The 18,008-nt window shown below is 30.5% G+C and overlaps 2 protein-coding genes and 1 long non-coding RNA gene across 4 annotated transcripts; 1 reads left to right on the top strand and 2 right to left on the bottom strand.

The window, feature by feature from the left end:
- Positions 1-384: 384 nt before the first annotated feature.
- LOC145059476 (uncharacterized) lies at positions 385-1,389 on the bottom strand. The gene has a single exon (XM_079007326.1). It carries the CDS (start codon positions 1,387-1,389, stop codon positions 385-387), a length of 1,005 nt encoding a protein of 334 aa, XP_078863452.1.
- A 3,887-nt stretch (positions 1,390-5,276) lies between these two features.
- APT3 (adenine phosphoribosyl transferase 3) lies at positions 5,277-10,508 on the top strand. Its single transcript, XM_079005796.1, has 6 exons — positions 5,277-5,453; positions 5,583-5,693; positions 9,103-9,195; positions 9,299-9,448; positions 9,550-9,608; positions 10,237-10,508. Exons 1-6 carry the CDS (start codon positions 5,366-5,368, stop codon positions 10,315-10,317), a joined length of 582 nt encoding a protein of 193 aa, XP_078861922.1. The 5' UTR covers positions 5,277-5,365; the 3' UTR covers positions 10,318-10,508.
- A 3,832-nt stretch (positions 10,509-14,340) lies between these two features.
- Positions 14,341-17,649, bottom strand: LOC145058189 (uncharacterized). 2 transcript variants are annotated; one of them, XR_013686262.1, is made up of 5 exons: positions 17,283-17,649; positions 17,019-17,173; positions 16,751-16,915; positions 14,878-14,947; positions 14,341-14,786 (listed from the first exon to the last, which is right to left on the bottom strand). It is a non-coding gene; the product is annotated as an uncharacterized LOC145058189 (long non-coding RNA). The 2 variants fall into 2 exon arrangements; XR_013686261.1 differs by having other exon boundaries at positions 14,341-14,947.
- Between the last annotated feature and the right edge of the window lie 359 nt (positions 17,650-18,008).

Below are 18,008 nucleotides of genomic sequence, written 5' to 3'. Positions count from 1 at the left end.
CCGAAACGTAAATCCGTCAGGCCCCGGAGCCCTATCACTCCCACACGACCACACTGCATCCCTAATTTCATCATCCGAGAAATAAGCTTGTAAGGACTCAACCTGGAATTCATTAAGTTTTTGGAACCGAGCACTAGGAGTACCCAAGTTGACCATGTTGTAATGCTTGAATTTGTTTTTGTAAAACTCTAAAAATGCCTCCTTAACGCTATCTGGGTTAGCCACCCAAATACCATCCTGCGAGATTCCTTTAATAGCCATCTGTTTTCTTTTTCTTTTTAGCATACCATGGAAGAAATTAGATTTCTCGTCTCCTTCTATCACCCACTTGACCTTAGCTTTTTGAACATAATCCAAAGTATCCGCCTTATCAATATCCGACACCTATTGGAGAATATTCTTTCTCTCGGCCATGACATCATCCGAAGCAACCCCACTATCAATCGGATTATCAATATTGAGCAACCGGTTAATACACGCTTTTCTTTGTTCCCCTTTCAACTTACGCATATCAGCTTGCCAGCCCTTAATCTTGGCCTTAACGAAGTTAAGTTTGTTCTTCATATTAATACACTTGTTTAGATTACAATCTGGGCTAAAATCTCTAACCGCTTGAGAAACCACATCGGAAAAACCATCCATCTGAAGCCACGGGTTAAACAGCTTAAGAGAAATAGGACCATAATCATTCTGATCTTTCTTCAGAAGCACCAGGCAATGGTCTGACCACCTCCTATCCAAAGCAATACAAGAGATATCGGGAATAACATCTAACAAACTGTCAAAAATAAGGAATCGATCAAAACGACTAAGCATAGCACCAGCCTTATCCACTCGAGTAAATTTTCGGCCCTCCATAGGAATATCAAACAGATCTGCCTCATAAATAAATTGATTAAAATCGGTAGCTTGTGAAGCACAAAACAAACTCCCACATCTTTCATTAAAAGATCTAACCACATTGAAATTACCAAAGACTATAAAAGCACCATTTACTTTGGACATATACGAGATCAGATATTGCCATAACTCCCTTTTCTTTCTAGCATCTTGAGGGGCGTACACGTTAAACATAGTACATTTAATATTTGTCCTGATCCAAGTGCCTTCAACAATAACCAAATTTTCATGACAGTGAATACTCTCCTTCTTAAACATTGTATTATCCCACACCGATAAAATACCACCCGAGCATCCCCTAGCTGTACTACAAGCAAAATCAAAGGTCGAAGTACCCCAAAGAGCCCTTATTTTGACAAGGTCAACCCGAGTCAATATGGTTTCTTGAAGACCAATAAAATTCACCACATGACTATTGCAAATCTCGTTAACCCAACTATGCTTTTTTGACGTATTCAGGCCACAAACATTAAGTGAAACACAATTCATAAAGATTGAGGCACTCCCATACCGATTAGACGGTTTTTCAAATCCACCTTAGCATTCTCCACATCGTATCCTAAGATTTTTCCTAACTCAATGAACTTATTCACCTCTTCACAAGAGTTAACCCCCACAGATGGAGTAGCCTTCTTCAAAATCTTTACCGACCCCGTACTCCACGACTTCCTAGGATTGTCATTTGAATAGTGAAAAGAATCGTGAGATTCTTTGAACACCTTACCCTCGAAACTAGGTGGCTTCGAGATACTATCACTACTCCTTTGATCCTCTAACTGAATGTTATCAAGGTCAATTCTCTTAGCTGAACCGAAATCAATACCCACCAATGGTACATAAGCATTTGGAGGTTTATTCTTCCCCATTTCATCATTACCAGCCTCATTACTTTTTCCCACCCCCTGTATAGGTTCAGTTTCACTGTTCACTTCATTAACATTATCATCTTCATGGTTTTGACCATACTCCTCATTCTCCTTATCTGAATTTAAACCAAAAGACTCATCTTCTCCTTCAAAAGATATTCTGGATACCAACATTAGAAGAAAAGTTCTTATAGGCTTTTGTAGAATCGAATGACACCAATAACCACATCCCACCTACATACCGAATCTTGGCAGCAAAAAATCCTTCCTTAGAGCATAAGTTTATTAAATTCAACATTGAAGTAGCTTCCCTTACTTCCGCAAGCACTGTTGACTGGACATCAGTCATGCCTGTTAGTTCTCTGCCCCTATTTTTACCTTCCGTATCGAACTGGTATTCTTAGGTTCGCTGTTCCCGTCCCCCACAATAGCCTTGGCATAAGATTTCGTTATCTGCCTTTCTCCATCTTTCCATTCACTTGTTTTCTGTTTCTGTTTAGCATCAGTTTGCCCATACCCTAAGTTGGACTTGCTTTGGCTCTGCCTATTAAACTTAGATATTGATGCAAAAACATGATAATTGTCAAACCATAACTCACACAGTCTCCTTTCCAGTTCCTGATTATTTTTGACCTTAATAAAACGTACAAAACCAAATCGCCTACCCATGGTAGATCGCTTCTGGGCAATATACACATCCGCAACATTCCCAAGTTTCTCACATGCATGCCATAATTCTCTTGGTTGTAGGTCAGGAGGAAGATTAGTAACATAGAACGAAATTGCAATTTTACTTATTGTATCTGCATTTGATAAGTAGCCTCCGCCTATACTGTTCATTCGGTCTTTGTTACTATTTGAATATAAACCTGCTCTTCGATCATTCCTTCTTCCTACATGACGCCATTGTTCCTCACGTTGCCTGGACATACTGACAACACTTCCTGCACAGTTGCTCTACAAAACCCCCAGCCCCCTGAACTTCAATGTAAAAACTTTTAATTTAAATATTTTATAATTTGCAACTATAAGTTTATACTCTCTACTCATAACATCGACTCTTTTATCATCACATCAATACGAATAAAAACGAATCTTGTGTAATATAAAGAAAGTATGAATATCTCTATATTAATAAAAGAATAATTTTAATCTCTTTTTGCCATGCGTCACTCTAATACAACTCCATATTAATATTATGCCATATGCTAGTGAGATATATTAGACAAATCACTATCACAATTAATGAGTTTAAGGTTTTAAATAATAGATTTTAAACTTTTTATAGAAATATTTACTTTTTTAATTATATGTTAAATTTGAAGTTATAACTAATTTTAAAATTTTAATATATCTCTTAATTAATAATTTATTTAAAAAAATTGATTAATAATTATGAAGTTTTGCTATGAAAAATGAATTAATTTTATAACCGTGGTTTCCGCCAGTTATAAACTAGTAATATAATAAATGAGAATATGCAGTAATAAAGCGATCAAGATTTAAGGTATGTATATACAAACTAATCCTTCATTTATACATAAAGAACTTGAGTAAAATATAACTTACAAACAAGTAGATCCATTGATATTTTCTTTACTTATAATACATGCTCTTGTAATATCATATCAGTACTAATAAAAAAGGAACTTTTGTAAAATATAAAGAAGACATTCATATGATGAATGAAAATATATAGTAACAAAATAATAAATAGATCAAAATTTAAGTCTATGAAAAGACAAATTAACCCTTCAATCATATATAAAGAAATGACAAAATTGTAAATTTGGTCATTATGATTTGTCAAAAATTAGAATTTTGGTTCAAAAAGTTTTGGAGATATACCAGTGGTCAAAAATAAGAATTTTATTGCAGGTTTGATCCATAACTTTTTAAAAATATTTGAAATAATGGATTTGCCCTTTTAATTTTGTTTTTTCATTTTCTTTTATTTGTAACAATTAAATAAAAAAGATAAAACCACCTCTCTCTCTCCCACTTCTTTCTCTCTCAAAAAACACACCTCAAAGAATGGATCTTCATTACTTCAATTCAATATTTTGTTTACAAAATTAACAAAAATAAATGCATAGCGTGTTATTTAATTGTATAAGAAAACAAAGAAAAAAATGAATGAATCGTGACTAACTTAGCATGACTAGCATCATGTGGTGGATTCTGAGTCAAATGAGTTGTCATCATCGACTCACAAAGGACGGGTCGTCTACAATATGAGAAATCTCAATGAATCGATTATATAGAACTTAAAATGGTAATGCAAATCATTTTCAATGAAAAATGTTTACATTCTGAGGAGTATGTTGGCGAAAAAACCATTTCATTCACCAGATGCGACACTTGTTTCTGTAATCGATCGTTTTCTTCCATAAGGAGATTGTTCGTTACTGATAGTTTATGATTCACGCCTTGAAGGCGTGAAGGTTCTCTGCCCTGTTTTTCTCTATATCTATAGTACAATACAAGATAAATGAAAAATAACACGAACACGAACACAATAACCAAAAATCAGGACATGAAAAGCTATAAAGTTGAAGAGGAAGAAGAGATAAAGGTTTGTAGGTTTTATACCTTTGATTCTGAAACCAAACTTTGATTTGTTTAGGCTCAATGTTAGAGAGAATAAGGCATTCACGAATAAGTTGTTGACGACAAATGGAACCAGGTTTTCGTTCGCAAAATCCCCAAAAAAACAAACAACTGATCAAATCAAAACCCAAACTAACAACAACGACACATTCCATTGTGATAAACAAAAAGTATGTTTGTTCCTTATTTCTGATTCTTGATTCTTCAACGACTTTAATGATAATAATTTAATACCCTTTTGTTGATATCAAATTACACGTTCTAAGCTTCTGATTCTTCTTATGCTTAATTGCTTTCAAACCAACCAATCAAAACCAACAAATCACACATTAATTTGAATCGATTTTACCTCTTGCAATCATCCCTAACCTCTAAAATATATTGACTTGTTTAACTTGAAGCAAAGAAGGAGACAAACAACATGTTAAATGCTAATTCAATTTTTTGAGATAGTTTTTTTTAGAGAGAGAGAGATGTGGTATTTTATTTGATCTTTTTATTTAATTGTTACAAATAAAAGAAAATGAAAAAGACAAAATTAAAAGGGCATATCCATCATTTGAAATATTTTAAAATTTTTTTGGACAAAACCTACAATAAAATTCTTATTCTGGACCATTGTGCAACTCGAAAACTTTTTGAACGTAAGTCTCAATTTTTGACAAACGATAGGGACCAAATTTATAATTTTGTCTAGATAAATAGAATAAAGAATGTGAAAAGCTAATTTTAAAACTACAAGGACTATATTTGCCAATTGATCAAAGTTTTCATCTTTCTCGAGACGTTGATTTAAAATTTCAATCAAGTCCCTTCTTCTTGTGCAGTGTGCCCACCCACCCCCCTTAAACAGTAAAGTTGAAAAAGCTTTCTCCTTCTATCCTTCTCGCATATTCCTATAAATACAGTTGTTTCCCTCTCATTTTCCCCACTCTAATATTCCCTCAAATCCGCCATTAATTCTCTTCAACTGCTACATCACAGTAAGAATGTCCGCAGGCGAAAACGGAGGCTCCGACGGACGTATCAATGGAATCAAATCCGCACTTCGCGTCATCCCTAACTTTCCGAAACCAGGTACACACGTCTCTCACTGGTTTCTGTATGGATTCTCTCTCTCTCGTCGTGTTTGTGACTTGTGAGAGCATACATAATCTCACAGACTCACACATTCATGAATTTTTTTTTTGTTTATATGATTCGCAGGTATAATGTTTCAAGACATCACTACATTGTTGCTTGATCCGAAGGCATTCAAAGACACGATTGATTTGTTCGTTGAGCATTACAAACATGAAAACATTTCTGTAATTGCAGGTAATTATTTATTTATTTTTCAGAATTTTGTCCACTTCCGTTGTGAAATCGAGTAAATTCATCGTGCTTAACCTTTTCGCCGTTTATTTATTTCGAGGTAGGGTCAAATGCTGCACTTTACATACAAAAATAAAAACAAACAAAAAACCCTAGGGTAACATTATAACAGGCTCTGTTGTGTAGCAATATGCATTGTGATCTTACTCTGCCATGGATTTTGATGTGCACTGTTTTACTGTATTTGTTTTTGTTATCTTCAAAACCTATATCGTACGATTTGCACTAGATATAAGTGGAAAATAGCTGCCTAGACGTGACGTGATGGAAGGTCAGTCCCTAACACCAATGAAAACAAGTTGATTCAGAAGAAAATATACTGTAAAATTTGTTTTTTGGTAAGTTTGTGGATACCTTTATTTATGCCTTTAAGCTACAACACAAAATCTTCAAGTGGCATTATATGAAACTTTTTTTGTTGTTTTGTTTTGGAGTGAAATGACATGAGCATTCAATATTTATATTTCAGTGGTTGATAGGTAGTGGGAAATTGAGGGGAGGGAGTTTTGTCATTGATTACTTGCTATGAATTTGTATGAGCGGCTAAGAGTGGTCTTTGTTTGCTAAGCATGTGAATCTCTCTCTTTCAAGATCCAAATTTTGGGTGGGATAATATAATGGTGGTTCTTGTTGTTGAGGGGGAAGGCAAGTGGGGTCCATAGGGGTGTGATGATGGATTATTTGAATATGGGGACAGATCCTTTTTAATTTTGTTGGATTTCATTTCATCACATTGTGGATTTTTTTTAAAGATTTTCCATTGTTTGGATGAGATGCTTTCAATTTTAAGCCTCAATTCCTTTTCACTTTTCTAAATGTGTGTGCATATATATACTATATACTGATTTTATCCTCATCTCTTCACCCCACACGCTTACACTCTCTTTATGGATCATGATTGTATGTATCTTGGTGTCATATTCTGCTGATCAATTATTGTTGGGTAGATCATTATAAAAGGTGGATTGGCTAGTGTAATCAATTGGGCTTTGTTTGGTTTTCTTAAAAAAAAAAAAAAACTAAAATTTTATCTTTTTTTTGAAACTATGTTCGGTTGCTCAGTGTGTGCACTTCTGCCATCTCTTGTCTAGTAGCATGAAAATTTAGGAGCTTTATTTTTTGTGGGTCAAAGAATATATAATTATTATTTTTTACTTTGATCTGAATTTAAACCAATCATTGGTGTTCAAAGGTTTCTACTTTCTATACTTAGATTTCTCATTTTCTCCTCAAATTGTAAATCTATAAAATGATTCTTTACATTTGATGCATAGCATGGGCTTTTTTTTTGCTAGGATTTCTGACAAATACTCATAATTTTATCACCCAAATTCTAGATGCTTTTATTCAATGGGTAATAAGGCCTATTCATAGTTTGAGAATTACAAGGAAACCTAAAGTTAAAAAAAAGTAATCCTTCCTAATAATTAACAAGGAACCTAAGCTAAAGGAGTAAAGGGAAAGAACCTTTTAGAGAAAAGAAAGTCAATCAAAAGGATATGCCTAAAAGTAAATAAAAAAAATGGATAAAGATTCTCATTAAAAGAGATAAGGATTGTCTTATTTTTGTTTTGTTTGGTAAGAAGGTAAATACTGTATGAAAAGCACAAACAGATTACAAAAAAAAAAATTCTATACTACTCAACTAATCATGTCCTCAATATGATATTTGTTAAATTGGATATTAAACTCAATTTTCTTGAAGTAAAGCTTTTAGTCTTTTTATTTTTTTTAACTTGTGGGGATTAATTAAACATGTCTTTATATGCTAGTGAGACTATCAAAGTATACATGATAAAAGCAAAGTATGCATATGAACTTTTGGCACATTAGTTTTTTTTTTTTTTTGTTTGACAAATCCTAAGGATTACAAATACTTCTTGTAAGTTCCAATGAAAATCCTAACTAAATAAAAACAATTTAAAAAAAAATTGGATTTTGGGTGCAAACAAAAGTATATATATGTATAACTGTACAACCATGTTAGGTTAGGTACCATCACTTGTTAACTTGTTGTCTCTTTTAACTTTTGCCATATAATGACATTTTTGTATTCTTTTTAACTTTAAGGATGGGCCATGTTGCATCTTTTATTAAATTGTCCCATGTAGTAATAAGTAATAACAACCCATCCCTCAAACTAAAGTCTCTCATGTACATCAAAGATCTCAAAAAATTTCAAACCATATTGGCCAAATTTCATAAAAAATCTTTCTTTGTCTAATCACCGAGTTTGTTTTTTTTTTTTTTTTAAAACATTAAAAGTGTTCCCTGATAATGAATTGCAAAAAAAAATATCATTTGAAGAATAATTTTATGGCTAAAGTTGTTTTTTTATAAAACAATTTAAGGTTTAGTTATAAAAAAAGTCGGGTGCATAAACACGAACAAGTTTCAAACAATAGTGGTTTTTATAGAATTCAAAGAGTTATGTCGTGGATTTAAAAAAAAATCAAAATCTCATTGGTTAAATCAGAAAAATATTTTTGTGGTGGTTAAATCGAAAAAAAAATGGTAGCTACAGTTTTTCTAAGTTATATTTAGGCCAAACTACAAAAAAGAAAAATCATTAAATTTTGGGTAATTTTGCAGTTTAACCACTAATATTTTTTTCCCTAAAGTTTCATACAAATTTTCTATATAAATTTCACTGTTAATTTTCAAAATTAACTATTTTGAGTATCTTGTCAAAATGGTTAATTTGAAACTTTTATGGAAAAATAAAATATTAGCGTTTAAACAAAAAAAAATAGTTAAATACTCAGAATATAATAGTTTTTGTGCAATGTTCCCTAATATTTTATCAAAAAAAAAACACCCTGTCTTTAATGTGAGTGGGCTTCTAGATACCTGCCACCAAATTAACCATTCATTTTTTATTGTTACATATGATTAATATGGGTGAGTCTTAAATACTTAAAAATAAAAACGATAAAAAAAAATAAAAATTCAATTTCTTTAGTATTTACATTTGTTTGTTTCTAACTACTTTACAGTTACTCATAATTATAATTATTATCTTTACCGCTTTACATCACCTTTGTATTCTTTATTAATTTCAATTTACTTCAGTATTTAAAATATAGAAAAATGACTATTTTGCCCTTGGACCAAGCTCACCCTTTCTCATTGACGCCAGTCACTTTTTTCAAAATGACCGTTTTGCCCTTGAACCAAACCCAATAAAATTATATCATACGTATTAAATTTATAAATAGATTGTGTTTTCATCGCATAATAATTATTATAAAAGTAGAGTACCACTTCATTTTTTGTCACAATAAAATTGTTTTTTTTTTGGCATGTTTTAGTAATAATTTTTTTTTTAAAAAAAATGGTTGATTAATTTCAGGAATTGAAGCAAGGGGTTTTATATTTGGTCCACCAATTGCACTTGCAATAGGAGCAAAGTTTGTTCCATTAAGGAAGCCAAAAAAGTTACCAGGTACATTAAGCATATATATTCCTCCCTTTGTTCTGTTTTTACATAAATTCAAAAATTAATTATATATATATATTTGTTTTGTTTTGTTTTATAAATAATACAGGTGAAGTGATATCAGAAAAATATATATTAGAATACGGATCAGATTGCCTTGAAATGCATGTTGGAGCAGTTAAATCTGGAGACAGAGCTCTTGTTGTTGATGATTTAATTGCTACTGGTGGTACCATTTGTGCTGCAATCAACTTACTTGGTAATTAATTTTCTTTATTTACTTACATGTGACAGTAATTATTATTATTAATATTTAATATATAAAATAAATAATATTGATTTTTTTTTTTAATATCACAGAGCGTGCTGAAGCTGAAGTGGTGGGGTGTGCTTGTGTAATTGAAGTACCAGACTTGAAGGTACTGCACATGACTTTAAGACTTTATATATAAAATAAATACAGTAAACTACATTTTAGGTCTTTGAGTGTAGCTGCTTTTTTCAATTTTGGCCCAAAAGTTTTTCTATTGTAATTTTGGTCCCTATTTGAGGTTTTTTGTAATTGTTTTGGTCCCGTATTCCAAGTAAAATTATTATTAAGTTTGGGATCAAAATCAGCTATTGGTCATTTTACTTGGAACTTGGACTAAAAGTGTTCAAGAATCTCAAATAAGGACCAAAATTGCAATAATTTTTTTTTGGAACCAAAATTGCAAAAATCAGCAATACCAAAGGACCAAAAATAGTCACTTTACTTTTCAAAAGCCTCTAATAAGGACTGAGATTACAAGAGAAATCTTTGGGACCAAAATTGCAAAAATCAACTATATTCAGGGACCATACGTAGTTATTTCGTTTAGAATATGGACCAAAAATGTCACATGAACATCAAATAAAGACCAAAATTGCAAAAATAAGCTGGGACCAAAAAATAGTCACTTAGAACATGAATAAGGACATCTAATAAGGACCAAAATTGCAAAACTTGACTATACCGAGGGACGAAAAGTGTAATTAACTGAAATAAATATGAATAAATTGTTGTAGGGTCGGGAGCGATTGAGATCGCATGGGAAGGAATTGTACGTACTTGTCGAGTCGCAGTTTGAGCCAACTAAACAATCATAACTTTCCTGTATTATGGAAAAAAAAAAGTGTACATTAGAGGGGTCTTTCTTTGGGCCATAACTCTCTTTTCGTCCCAAATCAAGTGGTAAATTTTGGTGCTAAAACTCGATTTCTGACTTGATTCTTTTTATGTGGGTGGATGAGTGGATTCATATACACTATCGGTTAATGCATCTTTTCTTTGCAATCAATTACGATTTTTAATCTACTTATCTCTGTGTGTGTGTGTGTTGTTTGGTTGTTTGTATAGAATGCATTTATGCTTTTCTAGCTTGTTCTTGTAAGAATATGTGGTTAATCTCCAAAACTCCGATATATACAGACATACAATACAATAAAAGACTGTATTACACTGATACACTAACAATTCTTGAATGTATGAAGTTGAATGATATTTAGAGATTTTGTTAGGTTGTCGGTTGTTTGTTTGCTTGAACTTTATGAAGAGTCTTTATAAAGGAATGTACCTTACCTTGAGACATGCATGTTTGCTTTTAACTTTATATCTTTCATTAGGATATTGAATCATTAATAATCTTCATAGCCTTCAAGGGTCAAATTTGTAATTAGCTTAGACATACCAAGATGGAGATTGTGATAGACAACCAACTACCCATATGCTAATTAAAGAACTATATATATAAAAAAAAAATCTAAAATAGATGTCATGAGATTTGCTAACGAGACAAATCTTGTAGTCTTATAGAAGATCAGTTTTTTAAAATGACATTTAATCACTAAGTGTCATCATTAAATCAAATACAAATTATGGGGCTAACTAGGGGTGTTCAAAAACATCCTAATCCGAAAACCCGATCCGAAAAATCCGAAAATCCGATCCGAAAATACCCGAAATTTCGGATAACCGAATTTTCGGATATCCGGTTTTTCGGATACGGATAGTGAGTTCAGAAATTTTCGGATATTTCGGATATCCGAAAATCCGAAAAAAAAAAGTTCCCTTTTTGTTTTTTAGATATTTTATTTATTATTTTAAAATGGTTAAGAAAATTAATAGCGTTTAGTACTATCTTCTTTTGATTTTCGTTTTAGACAACTTTTTATAATTATTGTTTAAATATCTTATTTTTATTGCATCAAAATGAAAAATAGTGAATGGGAAGGTGACTTAAACGAATGAATCCTTGTGCTTGTGGTTTTTAATATTTCAAAGTAAAAACTGAATCATTCTTTAATATATTTTGAACTATGCTTTAAATATCTTTCTTTAGTATCTAATTATCAACAAACTTTGTTGTTTCTTAATGTGTGAAAGGTATCTTCATATATATTCTTAGTGAAATGTCCAATACAACGAAATGTCAAATACAAATCGTAAGTTGGTTCACTTTATGTTAATATTATTGAAACTTCAAATCGATCTTCATATAAAACTAGATAGATATAACGTTTGTTTGATTCTATTTTTTTCTAAGTATTTTCAATCTCATGTTCCTTCTTCATACAGTGAATAAGATTTTTTTTTGGATTGAATTTCTCGGATATCCGATTTAATATCCGAATCCGTATCCGAAATTTCGGATATTCGAAGTTCGGATATCCAAAATTTCGGATACGGATTCGGATACTAAAAATACACTATCCGAAATTTCGGATATCCGAATTTTTGGATATCCGATTTTGAACACCCCTAGGGCTAACAATCCCTCAAATTTTTATGTTGACAAAAATATAAGACTGGTAGGTGTGGGCAACGCCCACACGACGTTATTAGGAAAATGACAAAAAAACACGTTATAACGTGTTATGGTGGTAACGGGGAGTAACGCGCAGTCTAATAACGCCTAATAACGGGGAATGGGGGCGATGTTCACGTGTTATAACATGCAATAACACCCAATAACATGATTGCCCATACCCACCTCTCTATCTAATAACCAACAAATAATGCATGTCTCATTACAGATTTTTTGTACTTTTGCATTTCTCGCTTTTTGTATTTCTGAATATTTTCGTTTAGGCAAGAAAACATTTCAAGTTACATCAAGATGACAAGTTATTCTACATTATTTTGGTGTGTGTATATATATATATATATATATATATATATATATATATATATATATATATATATATATATATATATATATATATATATATATATATATATATATATATATATATATAAAATGAGTTCTATGGAAAACAAATAACTAGGGCAACATCTACCGGAACCAATAATCAAATGACACGTGTCCATTTCTTTCTTTATAAGTAATGTATTGTAGAAGGTATTGTGGAAGTGATGTGTTGTCATGTTTTCATTGGTTCAAATTTTTTTCTTTACAAGTAATGTATTGTAGAAGGTATTGTGGAAGTGATGTGTTGTCATGTTTTCATTGGTTCAAATATGTGAAAACATGACAACACATCACTTCCACAATAACTTCTACAATTTGAACCAATGAAAACATGACAACACATCACTTCCACAATACCTTCTACAATACATTACTTGTAAAGAAAGAAATTTGAACCAATGAAAACATGACAACACATCACTTCCACAATACCTTCTACAATACATTACTTATAAAGAAAGAAATGGACACGTGTCATTTGATTATTGGTTCCGGTAGATGTTGCCCTAGTTATTTGTTTTCCATAGAACTCATTATATATATATATATATATATATATATATATATATATATATATATATATATATATATATATATATATATTAAACTCTTGGATTTTGACATAGTGAGATTCAAAAGACGAGTTGAAAGACTCAATTTTCTGGAATAAGGACATGAACTGATGATTCAGCAGATTGTTTGGCTAAGAGTATTCAAATATGATAGACAAGGCTCCAAATTGCTCACACATAAATTCAAAGGAGGATTGAAGGTTAGGTCCGATCATACACTTTTTGAAGACATAGCGTATTTATTAACAAAAATGAGAACGAACATGTTATTTCGATAATTTCGCCAGATTAAAATTGCCAAATCAAAAGGTAATATCAAAATTCAGAATTATAAGTTTAACTTAAAACATTGTATTTTGTTCAGAAAATATATCAAAATATAAAAATAATAGAGAAGTGGGCCGGTGAAGCTCAGTTGGGCCCTAAACTTAGTGGCCTAAATTTCAAGACATCATTGACCCATAATTTTAAAGTCCAAAGTAGCGCCAAAATCCATTTTCTCTAATAACCATCCCATAGTTGTCTAGAAATCGAAGAAGTTGATGTATATGTTTCCATCTTTTTACCATTATATATATATATATATATATATATATATATATATATATATATATATATATATATATATATATATATATATAGCCTTAAGGGTATATAAGCTTAGGTACCTGAACACACCATAATACGTCGTTTTGTTTGATATATTCATTATAATGTTCATAAACTTCAATCTTAAGTTGATTTACTTTCAAGATATTCGAAATTTCCGTATAATCTTTCTCTTACATCACATCTTTTTGCCGAACACTTATTAGGCTATATATTGTAGATGAAAATGAAATTATGTAAGAGAAAGATAAATGTGTAATTTATAAAAATCTTGGAAGTAAATCAAGTTAGAAGTTAAATTATAAGAACATTAGACAATTAGAATGTATTATATGATACAAAACAACGTATTATGATGAGTTTGGATACCTAAGCTTATATACCCTTAAGGGTATATTCACTTTTCCCTATATATATATATATATATATATATATATATATATATATATATATTATACCTTAATATGCATATTTCGTCAAAGGCTGAAATTTAAGAGGTACAAGACATTATACAATTTGTACAATAAATTTATGCATTAAATTGAGCATCGTGGCTTATCTATCAACATTTACTTAATTCATTGGTTTTTGACTTGGTAATGAATGAAATAGTCAAAACCTAATTCATAGGAAAATATTATAAACGTGACAAAAAAAATTTGAAATCAAAATTTTGTTAATTTTTCCGATATCTCTACCTATCTATTTTAATCAAGCATCTAAAACCCTAATTTATCAAATATATCTATATTCCTGGAAAAAAAATATGAAACGTGATTAAAGGTTTGTGTTTATATGTGTGTGTGCTTACATACATACACAAACTCACTCTGTATCTCCCTCTTTAATACAACAGAAAAAATTGCAAATTAAACACATAAATTCAGTCTCTTTAATTGTTTTTTTTTTCCACAGGACATGAAACAGCCAGCAATACAACAGCCAACAATACATGGTGAGTCAGCCAGTACTACACCACCTAATCAACCAGCGACAATCATCATATCATCTTCTGTTCCTACATAAAAAAACACAAAATACTTTATCAGCTAGCAATCCAACTTATATTTTAAAAAACTTTATCTAATATAATGTAAATAAAGAAACTATATCTAATATAATGTTGTGTGTGTGTGTGTTTTGTGTTTATAGATCTTGAAGAAAATAGCAATCCAACTTTATATTCCTGCATAAAATAATAAATTTCAGTTCCGATCAGGTAAATCAAAAAAAATTATCTTAATATAACATAATATTGTACAAAACTTTAACCGTACCTAATATAATCTTGTGTGTGTGTTTTGTGTGTTACAGATCCTCAAGAAACTAGCAATCCAGCTTATATTCCTGCATAAAATAATAAATTTCAGGTCCAATCAGGTAAATCAAATATAACATAATATTATACAAAACTTTAACTGTATCTAATATAATGTTGTTTGTGTGTGTGTGTGTTTTGTGTTTACAGATCCTGAAGAAACTAGTAATCCAGCTTATATTCCTGCATAAAATAATAAATTTCAAGTCCAATAAGGTAAATAAATAAAAAAAAATCTTAATATAACATAATATTGTACAAAACTTTATCTAATATAATATAAGGCAAAAAAATATATATATTTAATATAATGGTGTGTGTGTGTGTAATTTTTGTTTATGTTAATATAACATAATTTTTGTTTATGTAATATAATGTAAGTCAAAAAACGATATATAATACTTTCATTTGCATTTTTGAAACACCATGTATTTTCTATGTACATAATTTTTGTTTTTTTTGCAGGTTAGATCAACACTGTAATGGATGTTAAGGTTGTTGATGCCCAGTTGTGTGATGTGATTGTGTGTGATATTTGTGGAGATGTAGGCTATGAGCATTTACTTGCTATATGTAGTAAATGCAAGGATGGTGTTGAACACACATATTGTATGCAGAACATTATAGATCAAGTACCCAAACATGATTGGTTATGTGAAGAATGCAAATTTAGTGTGGTCATGCATACAGAAATTCCAAAATTACCCTTACCATTGGAACAAGAAAATATTATTCATTCAAATGATAAAGTTATGAATGAACAACATAAATGGTGGATTACTTATGGCCAATGGATGATAGTCGACACCAATGGCTTACTCTTGGGTGAATACAAAAAATTAGATGAAGACCTTTACACCCCAATAATCTAATATAAATTAGAATCATAGATAAGGTTGTTTATTGTGACATCAATATGAAGTTTTAGATTTAAATAATAGCAATTTACTTTGTATTGGTTGATTATTATAACACCCATTTTTTGTTTTAATCGTTGTACTTTCATTTTTATTTATGTAGTTATTTGTCATTTATTATATTCAAGTTCAATTTTTTTTATGATAAAAAACCATTGTATTGAAAGTACATTACCATAATATTACTTTAAAATACTTGAATTTCAAACTTTAGATAATGGATATTATAAAGATAATATATATAACTAATTATAACATCATAAGTTTTTTCTGTTGGTGATATTTTAAATATGGATTGCTATTAATTACAAAACTTGAAAATATTAGACCTAATTTACCTAAGAATCCTTGGATTGTTACTCAAACTTCCACATATGACTTTTAAAAGGGTATTTCCTATTTCAAAATATTAGTAACTTGAGAAAAGAATATGATCTAATAAAAAAACATATTTTGAAATATGATGGAAGACTAGAAATACGAAACGTGCAGAAAATAACATTTTCCAAACTAATTGCAAAACTTGAAATTCAAACTTTAGATAATGGATATAGCTATTAATACGATAGTTATAATTTATCTTGACTTTTTCTTACCTTCCAAAACAACATATATATTCAAATATTACTCTGATCCTTTTAATTTATCCAAACTAATTATAATATTTAAAATTTAAAATTTAATCATATTTATCTATCCAAACTATCTATAAAACTTGAGTCAATAGTCAACAGATTAACAAAAAGAAAGAAATGACTAAAAGGAGGAGAAGGCATCTATGAAGCTTCTCAACAAGCCAATCAAAATAATAAACCATCTCATTTTGGGGTAACCTAAAATTAGACAACAATATTAATTAAAAGGAAACACACCTACAATCAATTAATAGTCAACGGATTAACCAATTTGTTTTACCTTTTTATGTTAATCACCGGTAATGGAACTGAAGATGGAGAAACAACGAGAGTGAAGGCACTGAGGATTGAGTAATCAGTGGATAATTTATTTCATATCTTCATCTCTGTCCCAACTTTCTTCAATTGTTAATGCTTCGTACATTAAATCCTTAAACTGTACAATCTGTGAATGGATATTCAAAACCCACATTGAAATCCAAATAGATAAATTAAGTGATGTTAAGGTATAGAACTAAAAAGTTCAAAATTATGGATTTGATACATACGTTTTATTAAGAATTTATTGCATCGGAGGCGTGAATGTTAGTATTTCTAGGGTTCGTCGATCTATGAAATTAAACCAACTGAACCCTAACCACTTTCGAATACGGATGCAATTATGAATAAACAAGAACTTCCTGCTGATCTCTCCTTCAAATTTCTGAAAATTATACAATAAATCTTTGGGTTAGGGGTTTTCTGTTAGGTATATGGTAGAGATATAGATATAGAGGATGAAAATTTAACTAAAAGAAAGAAAGATTCAAAACCTGTAAATTAAGAAGCAGACGCGTTTCAGCAACAAGAGAAGCAGCAACCAATAAGAACCGACACATCCTCAAGATAACCCTGTTGGGTTTCTCCAATCGTCGTGTAGATCTAGATGAGGGATAGGGGTTGTAGATCAGAAGGATTCGGTGGTCGTGGTGGTCGCTAATGGTTTCTATTGTTGAAGGTTGTACGCGTGGATGCTGCGTTTGGATGTTAAACGGATCATCTAAGGACGACATATCTCTTCTTCAGTTTGTAGGAGGTTATCAATTATGAGAAAGAGTATATGCGTTTGTAAGAGAAAGAGTGGTAGATGAGTGTCGACTTCTTTAGGGTTAGACAAAGAAAGGAGAGTGTCGGCATCTTTAGGGTTACACAAAGGAAGGAGAGTGTCGTTAGAAAAAGAAAGTCATAACTTTATTTTCCTAAAAATAAAAATCTATTTACCAGATTAAATGTATGAATGTATTTATTCTGAAGAATGTTTAAAATATATACTGAATTGATTTTATTTGGTTTTTAAATACCAATCCAACTTTTCCATAACTCATTTGTATTTTCAAAAAACGTTTTTTTTACTATTTATTTTATTGTCTTCCATATGATAATATATATATATATATATATATATATATATATATATATATATATATATATATATATATATGATAAAACATGTAAACATTTAAATTTTTATTATTTTCAATAAGTTGATGATTTATTTT

This window comes from Lactuca serriola, chromosome 6 (genome assembly GCF_051521515.1).
Source record: "Lactuca serriola cultivar US96UC23 chromosome 6, Lser_US96UC23_V15, whole genome shotgun sequence".
Lineage (NCBI taxonomy): Eukaryota > Viridiplantae > Streptophyta > Magnoliopsida > Asterales > Asteraceae > Lactuca > Lactuca serriola.
Note: the sequence above shows the minus strand (reverse complement) of the source record. Positions and strands in the feature narration are given on the sequence as shown.